Raw genomic sequence first — 15,172 nt, 5'->3', positions numbered from 1 at the left:
TGTTAGTTATTGTTAAAAAACGTGTCATACTTTGAAAGTTTGATTTTTGAATGATATTCCAACTTAATTCAATGTCGTTGATTCTGTACTACTTTTTAAGTTGTAGTCTGTGGTTGTAGTAGTTGATAGCACTTGATATAATTTGAATCTTTCCCTATGGGCTATGTTCCATCCTTTGATTAATTACTTAAATAATCAAAGGTTCCATCACAAAATTAGATAAGATTAATTCTAAATAGTTGCAGTACAAGTTAAAGACAATTAGCCTTTAACTAATTTGCTCATTGTGGGTAGTACGTATTTACTATTTACTATTTAGTAATCTGTGGTTGTGATAATCACACTAAATTTAGTGTTTAATTTATTACTGTAACCAAACATTTATTTCAAACAGATTTTTTTCTTATAAGAATCATGTTCCACTTTATAACTATTATTATACTTAAGCTTCTATTCTATAACTTTGTGTGTTACAAAGAAAATGGTCATAAAAAAAAACTGTAAAGTTCCATTCAAAGTACATTATAAAAATTTAAAACTCGCGCTTTATCGAAGCGTCATATGATTTGTGTAAATTTGACATATTAATTCCGATTCACACAAAAATTATCGTACCAATAATTTTCAGATACTTTTTTAATAATATTATGTGACGAAATCTTATATTTTTCAGTTATGTTTGAAGTTCTAAACTAATTTGTGGTATCGGAATTACGTAAAGTTCAATGTCCTCAAATATTTTTAGTGGTTATGTTCATAAAAGCATGAAATGGAACGTTGTTAGAGCAGCGCTTCGCATCAGCTGTTAAAGAAAAAAATAACGGGAAATCGACGATGGAGATTGGTCACACCGACGGCCACATCAAATCTGGGGGTCTAGCGTGTGACCCTGTTATTTCTATCCTATAATAAAATAGCTGTGTAATTCTTGTAAAGTTCTGCTTTGTTGAAATAGAAATATAGTAAATTATAGTGTTATTTATGTGTAAAATATGGAACGTGCAACTGGAACTGAGGTGTTCGGGTGTGGCTCGACCCAATCCTCGGACATAACGCTAAATGTACAAACGACGACTGGTGGTAATTTCTCCATTAGCGTGAACTGTAAAAATTCAGTGGAGTATTTGAAGAAACTTGTTTCGAGGAAATTGAAAGTGTCTAAGGATCGAATATGTTTGCTTCATCGTGAAAGGTAATTTCGGAGGCGTCAGACGCCAAGCCTCTATTGTTAAACATAGGTATCGCGGAAATAAGTTGCGTCGATACGATGACGCATCCGCGTCCTTTGACTTCATTATTGATAAATGGTTTGCTCTTTGCAGACAACTGATAGACGGGACATTAGAAGAAAACGGCCTGTTGGATGGATCACGCATTACTTTACTTCCGAGTATCGAGACAGGGCTTCTGGTACGTACGTCACACAATTTCGCAAGCCTATTCAATGTCCCATGATAATCACGTGTTTCATAACAATGTTCAAGTAATCAGTGAAGTTATCATTTTCAAGTGTTTTTGTAATATTTTTATTTCTCCTGTTTACAGAGCCAGAGATCAGAGAACTCAGTGATGCAAGCATTGGAAACCTTAAATGATAATCAAGTGAATGACTTTCTAAGTGGCAGGTCACCTTTAAATCTTACCATGAGACTAGGAGACCACATGATGTTAATCCAGCTGCAGTTATCCACCCTGAACTCTAGTGCAGCTAGTGCTAGCCGCTCATTAAGGACATCAACACCTACAAAAAGTACTGCACACACAAAAGCTGACAGTGAGCCAGCAGGCCCCCAGACAGCCCCTCCCAAAACACAAAATGAAGTTAATCCTGTAACTGATGACAAACACAAAGAGGAGTTACATGGGTTAGAAAAACAGGATTTAGACTTGTTACAGAATGCATTTGACTTATACAGGTCAATGGCTGAAGAGAAATATGCAGAGAAAATTGAAGCACACAAAGAAGATGCATTGAACTCTTCAAATTGCACATTGTCTGACTTGACTGATACATCTGTGGAGAGTGAACAATCTCCCATAAAGTCCCTATCTAACTTGGTGTCTAGTCCTATACATGCTACATCTGAGAACAGAGATGCGAAAGCAATAGCAAACTCTGTAAAAAGTAGCTTGTTAGACTTATTATCAAATAAATCAGTGAATGATATGCCATCAACTAGTGCATGTGATAAGCCATGCACATCAACACATACAGACAGTTCAATGAGTGATGATAGTGATAATTTTACTGAGCAAAGTTCTTTTCTGGCTGAAAATACTATAGATGAATATCCAATGGAGAATTTGTTTAATAGTGCAGTTGATAAAGGGCTGTTCACAGAGCAGGATGAGACAATGATGGACCGTGAAATATCAAACTTGGCCACCACTAGTCATGGCACTCAGGAGTCAACTTCAGGCCCACTACCATCCTTTCAAAGTATAAATGAACCATTGAAAAATAAAAGATTCCAATATTTATTGCACAAGACATCCAAGTTCAAGCATCCTATTGGTCAAAACAAGCAGAAAGCTTTCATGCAGGTTGCCAATAAGAATAAGAAAAGTGTTCAAACTGATACATCCTTCCCACAACCATCTACCTCAAAAGTGGAGCCCTCCACGCCTAAAAAGACTGCAACTGGTAGTCAAACAGATATATATGCAATACCATCAACTTCAAAGCAAACTCCTGCTTCCTCAGAGGAAGGCCCAGTTATAGATACCAAGGCTTTAAAGGAAGCATCTAGAAGTCTAACACAGAAGTTAAGGAAATTATCAAAGGAAGTGTTGACAAAGAAAATTGATCTCAAGACATTGGAACAATCAGTGCGGTCAAAGATTAGTCCTGGAGCCGTGATTGAGTCAATGAAGCACCACGGCAGGGGAATATACTCTGGAACATTTTCTGGGACACTCAATCCTGCTCTTCAAGACAGGTAAATAAAAATTTATTAATATTGATCTTTGAGTTATCTAATAATGCTAATGTCTTTATGTTGCTTTTTGTTCATTGTATGAGGTTAAGAATAAATTAAATTAATTAAGTTTTTATGAAATAAATAAAGTTAATTGTTAGATTTTTTATAATTTCATGTGCTTCAAGGTTATTTTATTTAAGCATTGTGAACGAAAGATGTCAACAAATTTTAACAGACATCACACATGCATTCATTTGATTCTATTTTATTTTTCTAATTGAGAATGGTTTGCTTGGAATAAAAATAATCATGAACTAAATATTAACCAGATGTGCCTATATCCTTTTTCATTGGTGTACACAGTGATAAGTAAATTTGTAACCAATCAATTTTGCATTACAATTGCAGTAGTAAATTTAAGATTAAATAAATACAGCCATGTATTGTTATCAGTACTACAACCATAATGTTGTACTAAGATAACTTTCTTCAATATTTACATAGACGTGTACATACTTTGATATATTACAATATGTTAATTTTACATTACAGATATGGCCGACCAAAGAGGGATATATCCACTATAATTCATATTCTAAATGATTTGCTATGTGCTACGCCACCTTTAAACCAGGTATGTAATCTGATAATTTTTGATTAAACAGAACATGTTCTGCGTAAATTATTTTAAATTATGCAAAATGTTATTTATTATAATATACATAACGGTACATATTTGCATTTCATTATGTTTAAACAGTTATTGATTTCATAATGAGATTACTATCTCATTTTTGTTTTCAAGTTCCCGAATATTGTGTCCTTTATAACATTATGCTTCTTCATTAATGGGTTATAGGCTAAACGTTTCTATAGTAGAGCCATTTTAATAGGCAACATTTGACAGTTCAACAAAATTCAACAACGTAACCTAGTAACGACGACATAGAATAACATGATAATTCGTTTTGTTAGAACTGCACATTTGCTTAAGTTTTTTCAATTACGATTACATATTTATAATAATAAAGACCGATACAAGTAATTTTAAGATTTAATTTTACTTATAAACCATACTAAACATAATAAACAATTTCTGAATTGAAGAACTGACGTCGCTACAATTTTGTGTCAATAAACCTTTTTTCTTTTTAAATACAAGGGACGTTACTCTAAAAATCGAAATCTGACATCTAGAATCGAATGCATTGATTAATTGTGAATAAAAATCATCATAAATTAATAAATTCGATTGACAAATGTTTCAAATCCGTATCGATTAATTCACTTTAATCGATGTTTTTAACCAGGTTACCTCCCTTCGAAGATAAAATTGATAGACGTCAAATGTTGCCTATTAAATTGGCTCGACTATACTTTTGTTTTAGTACCTAACCGATTTTTATAAAGGTTGCAACTGCAATACAATCTTTAAGAGTATTCACAGAAATTTAGAATTTATAGACAAAACATCAAGAATCCATTCACAAGATCTATGGAGTTCATTTTATGCAATAAGATTTATTTAGTAACCTTCATTAAATAGAATTATGTACTAATTACAATAAGTGCAGCTTGATTACGCATTTTTGTTGTTTTATAGGACCTACTTTAGTCAGCCGCCATTTTGTGTGGTGTCATTAAATTTTTAATAATCGCATTGTAAACTGTGTTTGAGAATGAGCAACAAACATGAAGATGTTTATTTGATTTGTGGTGTTTTGAAAATACTTTAATTGTATACAGAATATTTCTAAACTATGTTTTATTGATTACAGAAGGATTTGAAGCACACGTGTACCAATACGAATTTAGACGAAGGCAACAAATGCCCAAACTGCAGTCAAGCGACGTGTTCCTACGGCCAGTGCGACGGCCACCATCCCTCCACCTCTAGTAGAAAAACTTGTACCTGCACCAAGGACTGCCAATGTAATCGCCTTAACCCTACGCTATGTTTAAATTGCGAGGGAAAATCCAGCATGAACGAATTGTGTCAGAAGTGCTCTATGGCCAAGACAATAGCGATGGAAAATACGAAAACCAAATGTAAGTTGGAACAGCTGAGGCTCGTTATGCAGCAGAAGAAGGAGAGACGAGAAGCCCGCAAGTTAAAGACCCTTCCTTACCCGACGCCAACTAAAACTATAGCGGCACCCGAAAAGGAGGAAATCGAAACTATTGCTTAATCCATCTCCGTTTAGCTGCTGCATTGCCAGTACGAACAACTTGTGCAAATATAAGTGTCGCTGTAAAATAACCTTTACTTGATACATGCCGCGCGATAAATTTCTACAATGTTAGTTCATACTGACAATGATAGCAATGTGTATACATTTTTATGTGTTACTATAGTAACACATTTGTATAGCGAGCTACACTATTCTAAATTAGCGTATTTAAAAGAGTTTGGTCTGTAGGCGTAAATCTTAAGTGTTGTATGTACAAATAATAGTTAATTAGCAAAATATTAGTTATAGTGTATTTGTATAGACTCCTCTGACAATGTTGCCCTGGTGCGGTCAATCGGATCTTTTGTTGTTATACTTTTTTTATTTTATTGGGTCCATACTTTTTTAGACATTTTGTTTACCTAGTTCATTTTTAGATATCTGTTGATTGAAGTACATTTTGGACAATAAGTTTTTAATATTAAAATTTATTATTATTGCATGATGGAATATGGAGTTAAATTTTCGTTTATTAAAACTGTTTGGAAAATGAAGACGGTTTCTTGTTTCTTAGTATTTAATGAACTCCATGTTTTATTTGCTTGATTGGCACTGTTATTTTTAGTTATTTGTTTTTTCAAAAAATATGTTATTTAAAATAAATGTTTCCTTACTCACCTCACTCATATAGTTTTTTTTATTATAAAAAAATATAGCATATAAATAGGAATATTGGAACAGCAGTGTTAAATGCTCTATCCTAAAAATATCTAAATAATATTAGTATTAATTGCTTTGTATATTATAGATATTAAGAGTGCTTTTTACTCTTGAGTTAAAAACTAAATTCCAAAATTAGCACTTAATACAAAGTATCATATTGTAATAGATTTGAAATATATAACGGTCTCACATACTATTAAACATAGAATTATCGGGCAAAAATGGAAACTTTAGTTTCACATATACCTACACAATATGAGGACAGAAAAATTATATTTTGTTAGCAATATTTATCATCAAAGCTTTTATTTAGTAGCGACAGAGTATTAAAGGCAGGACAGGTTTCATGTATTTTTATCATTTACAATCACACGAATGCCTTAGGAACATTATAACGGGTAAGCTTAGATATATTTTCGATTTGTGACGAGTGACTTATTTTTATAATGATGATTTCTGATGAATTATGTTTACGAAGGTAGTCTATGTCTTCCGCGTCTACACATTTTTCGCCACGTCATAATTCCTTGTCTTGGTTTGGGACCAAGAGTTTCAATTCCAAAAGCAATACAAATCAGTGTGAAACATGAAGTGCCTATTTATGTGTAGAAAATAATTGTGTTGTGCCATATTTGTATAGCTATACACCACGTTCACATGTCGGTGTGGCACTTTCCATTTTTACTGTTTTCGACACTAAACAAAATTAAAAAATATAGACATCATATAATATTGTTGAATAAGATCTATGTAAATAAGTTTGTTACCACGCTAGCTACGAAATATTTTGTTATGATATGAAAATTAATAAGTATTTAGGCTAATCGGTTTGAGGAGGTCGTGAATTGTTTTTGTCCTTGTATTTCGCATGTATAGTGAGAATAAAATTACTTAACTACGTGGTAGTTTTTATTTATTTATTTTTATAGACTTCCCGGTATAATATACCAGGAGCAGGAGAATATACCTAGTCTTTTTTAAATGATCATAATAAATTTCGTAAAACATTCCAAAGTACAAGTATGCAAGTATGCGTCGTTCTTATCCACATAGGTCCACAGGTCCACATAGGTCACAGAGCAAGCCGCATGGTGCAGCAATAATAATTGCCTATAAGGATAATAAATTGTCGAGCAATTTTTGCTTAGATTTGATTTTATGTAAGACAACGTATGAACACCAATAGCTACTTATCATATTAGATCTATTCAATAAATATTTCAGGATAATTTTCACACATGGCACGATCTGATCCCATACTAAGCTTTCACTTGTGTTATGGAAACCTAGCTGATGCTGCTGCAGCTGAGCTACGGCTGATAAACATACATAAATATAATTCAAAATAAATACTTATATAGATAATGAACATCCAGATACAGCAAACATCTATGGTCATCACACAAATATTTGCCCTGGAGGGAATCGAACCCACGACCTCTGGCTTGGAAGGCAGGGCCACTACCAACCAAGCCAACCGGTCAGTCATATAAATATATTTAGCTGTACTCCGCGGTTTTACCTGCAGTGCTCTGCTCCTGTTGGTCTTAGCGAGATGATATATTATAGCCAAATAGCCTTCCTCGATAAATGGACTAACACCAAAATAATTTTTGAAATCGGTCCAGTAGTTCCCGAGATTAGCGCGTACAAACAAACTCTTCAGCTTTATAATATAAAGTACAGATTTGATAAAGGTTAAAAAGTAACCAGACGAGCTTTCACTAATTTCCATCTAATCTTGCCTAGTCTTCTTGGTTGGAAAATGAGTACACAGTGTCATGTCATCAAGGTAAATTAAACGAATAGGTATTCTATGAATAATTTTTGGGTAACAATTTGAATCTAAGTGCATGTAGGTACACTATTATAAATGTCATTTATACTAAATTATAAATGTGATTTAAATAAATGGAACATAGCTTTAATATATTTTTATTTAAAAATATTAACTACTGTCTATACATGATTAACAGTCATAAAAATAAATTCACAACACAAAATTTAGAAACAAATTTCGCTTGTACTTTCGATATGTCTACTCACAGGATATTAAGGAGAAAAATAAATCCAACCCTAACTTAACTATATAAGTTTTGCAAGTGAGTCTTAGCAAAGTCGGATAATGGAATAGATTTTAAGTCTTAATGGTAAACATTGAGAGCGACGTCTTAACCTAGCGATTACAACGAAGGGAGCTTAAATCAAAAATCTGTACGTGTCGTAAATTATTTATTATAAAGTTCATCTCATATAAATAGCACATAACCCACTCGTTCGCACACTGAACCGGAACAGACACGCGCGTACTACGAAACCTCACACTACAACATTTATAACTAAATAATTCGCTCATGATTCAGGGTCGTCGAAATCTTGTTGCGGATACAGACTATACAATATTAGAAGAAGTTGATCGACGAAATTTATACAGGCTGGTTTTTGGCGCGCTGTCAGCGCCGTTCGAATCGGAGTTCCATTTTCGAATCCGCACAACCCCGCGCGAGTCGTCCCTACGATTAACTTAGAACAAGAGCGTGCTCATGCCGCCCATCTCCGCCTGTTCCTTGACGAAGATCTCGAAGTACTGGTAGATGATGGTGACGGCGAGGAGTATTCCTGTTCCCGAGCCGATGGCTCCGAGGAAGTCGGCCAGTACTGAGAGCGCGCCGATACAAAGCCCTCCGAACGCAGCTGCGGTTGGGATGTATCTGTTCAACTCGTGGATCATCGAGTTGTCACGGTGACCGCGCATGACCATCTGTTGTTCTTTCAGTTGCTTGGCGACCTAAGTGCAATACAAAAACGACGTTTTAGAATAGAAAATAAAATTTTTTTTTTTTTCATTAAATTGTAGTTTAGGCGTATAATATTTATGTAAATTGATCTGCTGTAACAAAACCACAAATATGTTTTATCACGCATGGATTTTTAATTTACAATACTTATAACCACACTACAACAATGCCTATAATAATATTATTATAGCATTCTAACATTCATCCTACTCAACTTCAAAAGTGACTATCACTGCCAATCGAAATAAAAACCTACAACTGACAATTTAAGTATAATTTTAATTCAAAACTAAAAATAGATACTGCTGATAGAAATGTAACCATATAACTAACTAGATTTCCGCCCGCGGCTTCGCCCGCGTTTGCAAAGGAAAACCCGCATAGTTCCCGTTCCCGTGGGATAAAAACTATCCTATGTGTTAATCCAAGTTACCCTCTATATGTGTGCTAAATTTCATTGTAATCGGTTCAGTAGTTTTTACGTGAAAGAGTAACAAACATCCAGACATCCATACAAACTTTCGCCTTTATAATATATATTAGATAGAAAATAGAAAATATTAGAAATATAAATATTAGATTAGATTAGATAGACTAATTCAAAAAAAAAACAAAAGCTGCTCCAAAAAGCTCAAACTTATATAACGTCAGTAAAAAAAAGCACTCACATCCTTAGCCGACGAGCCGCTCACATCGATCCAAGTCTTGGAGAAGAACGCACACGACCCCAGCATAAAGAATATATAGAGCACTGCGTGTAATGGGTCCTGGGCTATGTGCGCTAGTGACTCCGGGGGGCTGAAGTAGTAGCACAGGCCTCCGACCGGGTAGGCCCGGGCTGGCCCGCCGCCACCCACGTCCGCCCACACGCCCAGCAAGTTCACTAGGAAGTTGCCGCTGAACTTGACCGCTAACATCTGTTGGTGACGGATAGAATTATTGTGGATAATGGTGTACTTGATGGCAAACATCTGTCGGATGAGGGAATAGTAAGTCTGTTTACAACAAAAGACTGTCGCTGTACAGGTAGCTTCTGTGGCTAATGTGTTATGAAACAAAAGACTTTTGCTGAACTTGAATCGTATATTATTGCAAAATAGTGTCAAAAATCCCCCTAAATGTTTGTGTAGGTGTATGTAGTCAAGTTACTTTAATCAAATTATAAATTTTACATAAAATTTGTGAATGAAACTAGTAGATTTTTGTCAAAGTTATAATTACAACTTATTTAAATCTTTAATAAGTACCTAAATAATTTATTAAAAAAACAAAAACATCAATTAACCTGAGAGATGACATAAAGATTAGAAACGAGAGCAGATTGCAAGATGATAGGTATGTTTGAGGTGTAGAACAGCTTGATGGGGTACGACGAGTACTGGCCACGGTAGCGGGCAGACTTGATTGGTAGATCCACTCTGAAGCCCTGGTAACAAAAATAGAAAAAAATAGTATATTCATTATTTTATCACTACATAGTATAAAACAAATTCGCTTTCTCTGTCCCTATGTCCCTTTGTATACTTAAATCTTTAAAGCTACGCAACGGACTTTGATGCGTTTTTTTTAATAGATAGAGTGATTCAAGAGGAAGTTTTAAGTAAATAATTTATTAGGTTTTAGACAAAGCGGGCGAAGCCGCGGGCGATAAGCTAGTTAATAATACAAAAAAGTGCAATGTGACCTACATTGCACTTTTTTAAAAAGTGCAATGTAGGTCATTAATGACATCACTTGGTATTTTTTTAGGAAATACTCAAACAAATATAACTTAACATACAAAACAATAAAAACCATAATTAAACTCAACTGAATGTTATTTACATTAGATCATAATATTATGTTAAGTGATTACTGTAATTACTTAATCTTGTTCGTTTACAAAATTCCAACTAACTTTCATTATTTTAGGATTAACTATATTTAAATAATCTAATTATCAATGATTAAAAAGTAATTTTGTCACCAAACAAATGCGATTATATGGAAAACATATGATCATAAATCTTCCTTGTTACTGTTTGAATTGTAAAATCCTTTAACATGATACTTATCATAAAATATCAAATAAGATATTTAATCTCATATATTTAAAAATATCGGATCATAAACACCATGAAAACACAATATACAGATACATACAGTAAGGAAACTTCATACAAAATGTTCGAAATGGCTCCCCCCCCATCAAGCGTGTTTTCGAGGGTATTGAGGGGGATCGATAGTAGCGGGTGACACATCCATAGATTTTGAATATAGTATGGAAAAAAGTTTAAAGTGATGTCAATTCACATTAAGTAAATAAATATCGATTGTATCAGTTTGTAGCCCTTTCAATAAATTTATTTGTAAATACCGTATCTGACTACAAGTTAAGAGACTATTTTTTAATTTCTATAGATATGGCAGCATGAGTTTTAAATTAAGTTGACATATTTTCTACCAAAATGATAGCTACAAATAGTCACTATTAGGAGTCTAGTCTGTATAAAGGTCGCATCTATTTTTACGCAATCTAGAAGAGCACGAAAATATAAAAAAAGGAAACCTTAAAAAAATCTTGTTTAAATTTATGTGCATAATTACGTAAATATTAGGGAAGAAAAAGATAGATATTATAATTATTGTATTTTTATCGATACGTGGCGTCTCCACTTTGTCAAGCACTAAGCCTGTCAAACTATTTTCTTTTTCTTCCTAAAACAAAAAGGTAGAGGTTCTATGCTCGTATAATAATAATTTTAATTTATTTTTGCATATTTTGTGTTTTTTAATTTAATTTAATTTATCGTTTTAAAAATAATTTAGTAGGTATACCTACATACAAGTATTGTAAATTCTGGTTTAAAATAATTATTGAATATATGTATAATACAAATATCAAGCATTATAAATAATTTAGGTACATTAAATAGCCTTCGGCGTCCATAACAAAACAAGATTTCGAAATATAGCACTGATAAAAACGTATTTACTTTTACAAGCTGTATTAATTCGGATTGTTTCTTCTTGTAAATTCATATTTAGGCTACACCATTTTTGTATTTTAACTCCAAATTACCACAAAATCAACTGTGAAAAAAAGCAAACAGAAATATACAGGCCGAATTGATAACCTTCTCCTTTATTTTTCAAGTCGGTTAAATATCAAAAAGTAACAGCCCTATAGCTATACGTCATAATTTCATGGGGGGGGGGGGGGGCTTAGTTTCCTAACTGTATATACGTAGTACATATCTGTCAACTGTGATGAAAACCTATAAAAGAAAAAAACAAAATAAAGTTAACAATAATCAACTCACCTGGAAGTATATGACTATAGCGAACACTAGTACAGTAGCGAGCAAGTTCATCAAGTTGGGCAGGTTCTGGCGGTAGAAGGCCTCACGCAGAGCCCTAACTTTGTCCGGTCGAGTGGCCAATAAGTGGAACAGAGCAATGACTGCACCTTCGAACTCTGTACCACGGCCTGTTAGGAAGAGCGAAAATTTAAGACATTGTGCTATAAGAAATTTTTCTTGTTTGTATATAAACAAGAAAAATTTCTTATAAGAATATATTTTTAGAGGTACCAATTATAAGAGAAACTGAATGTTAGTTAACATTGTGCATATTGTAACATTTTTAATAATAGCTTAATTATAAACACTAATTAAGCTATTAATAAAAATAGCTACATTTAGAACTGACAAAAAAAAACATTCAAATAAGTTAATTATAATAAATTATGCAAAACTCTATATACAAAACAAATAAATTACAAGCAACTGAGTATAAAAACAAATACATACCAGTGTTAACAGTAGCGGGGGAGAATGCCTTCCACACAATAGTTTCACAGATGTTTGTGGCAATGAACAGGGAAATACCGGAGCCAAGACCATATCCTACAAAATAATTTGAATTTTAATAAAAAAGTCATGATTACCAGACAACAACCAGAAATTATTAACTTAAAACAAGAAAATCAAAATAGAACTTAATTCCTATGTCAAAACACAACGGGACTGCCCTTCATAGAAATTTTGAGTATAGTATAGTAATACAAACCTTTTTGCAAAAGTTCGTCAAGCAGCAACACAATGAGACCAGCAACAAACAGCTGTATAATGATGAGCAGGCAGACACCGGCGCCGATCTCGCTCGGCTCTCCGTACATGCCAGTCATGACGTACACAATTGCTTGACCAATTGTGATCACCATGCCGAATACTGTGGGGAGAACCCTTGATTAGTGATCATACAATTATGAAATACATATTTAAAACAACATTCTATGAAAATATTGATAGGATAGTTTTAGATTTTTAATGTTGTACAATTTGTCTTAATTTGTTATTCCGTTAAATGTTCATAGAATTAATCCTATATAAGAATTGAATATAAAAATTATAGATTATAAATAAAAAGAAATAATATAATACTTGTATCTCACAAAAATCATATCAGTTTGAGATAACAGGCTAACGATATACCCATGAAAATATAAGACAGATTTGACATTTGTTAAAAGTTATTACCAATTTATTTGTAAAAATAATAGCTCTTACATTTTTGTGCTCCATTAAACAGAGCCCTGTCTTTTGGTGTGTCGCCAACTTCGATAATTTTAGCTCCCGCTAACAGTTGCATGATGAGGCCTGAGGTCACGATTGGTGAGATTCCAAGTTCCATGAGTGTTCCTCTGTTGGAGGCCAGAATAACTCGAATCCAGTAGAAGGGATCTGCACTGTCTGATGACATAATACCAAACAGTGGTATCTGGAAATATGGTTGAGCGTGAATACTTGTTGTTATATTTCAATCAATGATTTTAATTATTAAAAACATTATTATCTTCATTTGATTCCTTTCAATTTTAATTAAGCATTTTAATTTATGAAAAGCTGATGTTACCCAAAACTAGAGATTATCGGTAACAATATTTGGCACAACATATGTTTAAATATTTAATATTTTTTTCGTACTTAAATGACAGTTTTAGATGATTATAATATAAAACCTGGAACAAGTTCATATAGGAAAAGAAAAATTAGGTAATGTAGGTTAATCTTATGCTTACCTGGCAGCATACTAAGAAAATAAATAGAGTGATTGCAGTCCATAATACTTTTTCTCTGAATTGAATCTGTAAAGCAAAACGTTTTTCATATTATTAGGGCCTTTTGTGGACGTCACGAATTTACAGTTACTCTAAATTTGATAAGTGAGGTTACTTTCACTTTCATAATTGATTTATATGGAGTTATTTATTAGATTTATTAACGAAATAGATAACTACTAACAAATTTAGAAATGAAAAATGAATTTATAAGGTAATTCAAAGGGTAGGTACATCAAAAATAACTCCAAATTAATGATCGACATACCTTCCTCTCCGGTTTCGCTATTTCTGGTAATATACTGCAGAACGGCTTTATAACTTCAAGGAATTTTACTGAAAAGTAACAAAAACCTATTATTGCACACAGTTTAACACACTAAACGGGATAAACTCTTGTATCAAATATATATAATACGTGTCGTATTTTTGGCAACAAATTATAATTAATTTAAAGAAATACTCACTTCCCATTTTGATTTATTGTGTTTTAACTATCCTAACTAAAAAAATAACTGATCTAATCGATCAAAACCATTCAACTTTTGTTCAATAATAAGACTCCAACTGGACTTTAACGAAAATGAACCTGCGCAACGCCGCCAGCGAACCGTCCACAAATGACACGTCCACAACGTCATGTCACGTGACCTGTGATGTTGGCGTAAAACGTACAGAGTCTCTAAAATATGTAAAAAATAACAGATATAAAAAAAATCCAAAAGTGCACGCCTCATAATCTCATCCTTTACAATAAAATTGATTATTTATAAAGGTGTATATAATATAAGTATGTAGATACACTTGTTCTCATGTGCCAATGCTCTTGTACTGTCTCAAAACAGTTGGAAAAGTAAAGAAAGCGGTACCGTAATAATTGAGCTATTTTTCTTGTGGCCCCACCTAGATGTGAAACTGCGCAGGTTTAAGGGACTGACTACCAACTTATTTTTTTAAACCTTGGCTTATAGTATAAAGAATCGAGTTTATAATGGTGAATTTTGCGTACACTATAAATATATAAAAAAATAATAATAATAAAGAATATATATAGATATACTAAAATTATGGAGAACAGTCGATATTTTTTTTTGTTTATTTAATAACAATTAAACCACATCGAATCAGACCCTGAAAAATGAAAGGGTTCTATTCCTGAGCATACTCAAGCGTAAGAGAAAAAAAAAGACTCGATTAGTAAAGTATTTCGGTCGCTATCGTGTTAACAAGAAAATCCTCCGCACATACAGACACACGGACGTCCAAGACAGAACTTTTTTAAACTGTTTTTTAACTAGTTTAAATAACAAAAATGACATCAAAAATATCATGAATGTTAAAAATAGTGTTTTTTCTTAATATGTGTGTGTATGTATTATCTTACAAGTGCAATGTATGATACATAAAGACATTTTAAGTTTGAAAAATATGTTTTGCGCGAAGTGACAGTAGTACCCA

At 33.0% G+C, this 15,172-nt stretch overlaps 2 protein-coding genes across 2 annotated transcripts; one reads left to right on the top strand and one right to left on the bottom strand.

Moving 5' to 3' along the window:
• The first annotated feature begins 830 nt into the window (after nt 1-830).
• Nucleotides 831-6,713, top strand: LOC123692465 (midnolin homolog). The gene is made up of 5 exons (XM_045637219.1): nt 831-1,192; nt 1,323-1,410; nt 1,546-2,939; nt 3,474-3,555; nt 4,700-6,713. Exons 1-5 carry the CDS (start codon nt 993-995, stop codon nt 5,108-5,110), a joined length of 2,175 nt encoding a protein of 724 aa, XP_045493175.1. The 5' UTR covers nt 831-992; the 3' UTR covers nt 5,111-6,713.
• A 1,321-nt stretch (nt 6,714-8,034) lies between these two features.
• LOC123692609 (protein transport protein Sec61 subunit alpha) lies at nt 8,035-14,352 on the bottom strand. The gene is made up of 10 exons (XM_045637370.1): nt 14,182-14,352; nt 13,983-14,050; nt 13,676-13,741; nt 13,164-13,374; nt 12,664-12,825; nt 12,405-12,500; nt 11,916-12,082; nt 9,899-10,039; nt 9,282-9,530; nt 8,035-8,603 (listed from the first exon to the last, which is right to left on the bottom strand). Exons 1-10 carry the CDS (start codon nt 14,186-14,188, stop codon nt 8,340-8,342), a joined length of 1,431 nt encoding a protein of 476 aa, XP_045493326.1. The 5' UTR covers nt 14,189-14,352; the 3' UTR covers nt 8,035-8,339.
• Nucleotides 14,353-15,172: the final 820 nt, after the last annotated feature.

This window comes from Colias croceus, chromosome 6 (genome assembly GCF_905220415.1).
Source record: "Colias croceus chromosome 6, ilColCroc2.1".
NCBI lineage: Eukaryota > Metazoa > Arthropoda > Insecta > Lepidoptera > Pieridae > Colias > Colias croceus.
Note: the sequence above shows the minus strand (reverse complement) of the source record. Positions and strands in the feature narration are given on the sequence as shown.

Coding starts and splice junctions, on each gene's coding strand:
- LOC123692465 (XM_045637219.1), top strand. CDS start 993: ATGGAACGTGCAACTGGAACTGAGGTGTTCGGGTGTGGCTCGACCCAA. Junction 1,193..1,322: donor TGTTTGCTTCATCGTGAAAG/GTAATTTCGGAG, acceptor TGCTCTTTGCAG/ACAACTGATAGACGGGACAT. Junction 3,556..4,699: donor CTACGCCACCTTTAAACCAG/GTATGTAATCTG, acceptor TATTGATTACAG/AAGGATTTGAAGCACACGTG.
- LOC123692609 (XM_045637370.1), bottom strand. Junction 12,826..13,163: donor GTTTAATGGAGCACAAAAAT/GTAAGAGCTATT, acceptor TTCTCCCCACAG/TATTCGGCATGGTGATCACA. Junction 12,501..12,663: donor TGACGAACTTTTGCAAAAAG/GTTTGTATTACT, acceptor ATTATTTTGTAG/GATATGGTCTTGGCTCCGGT.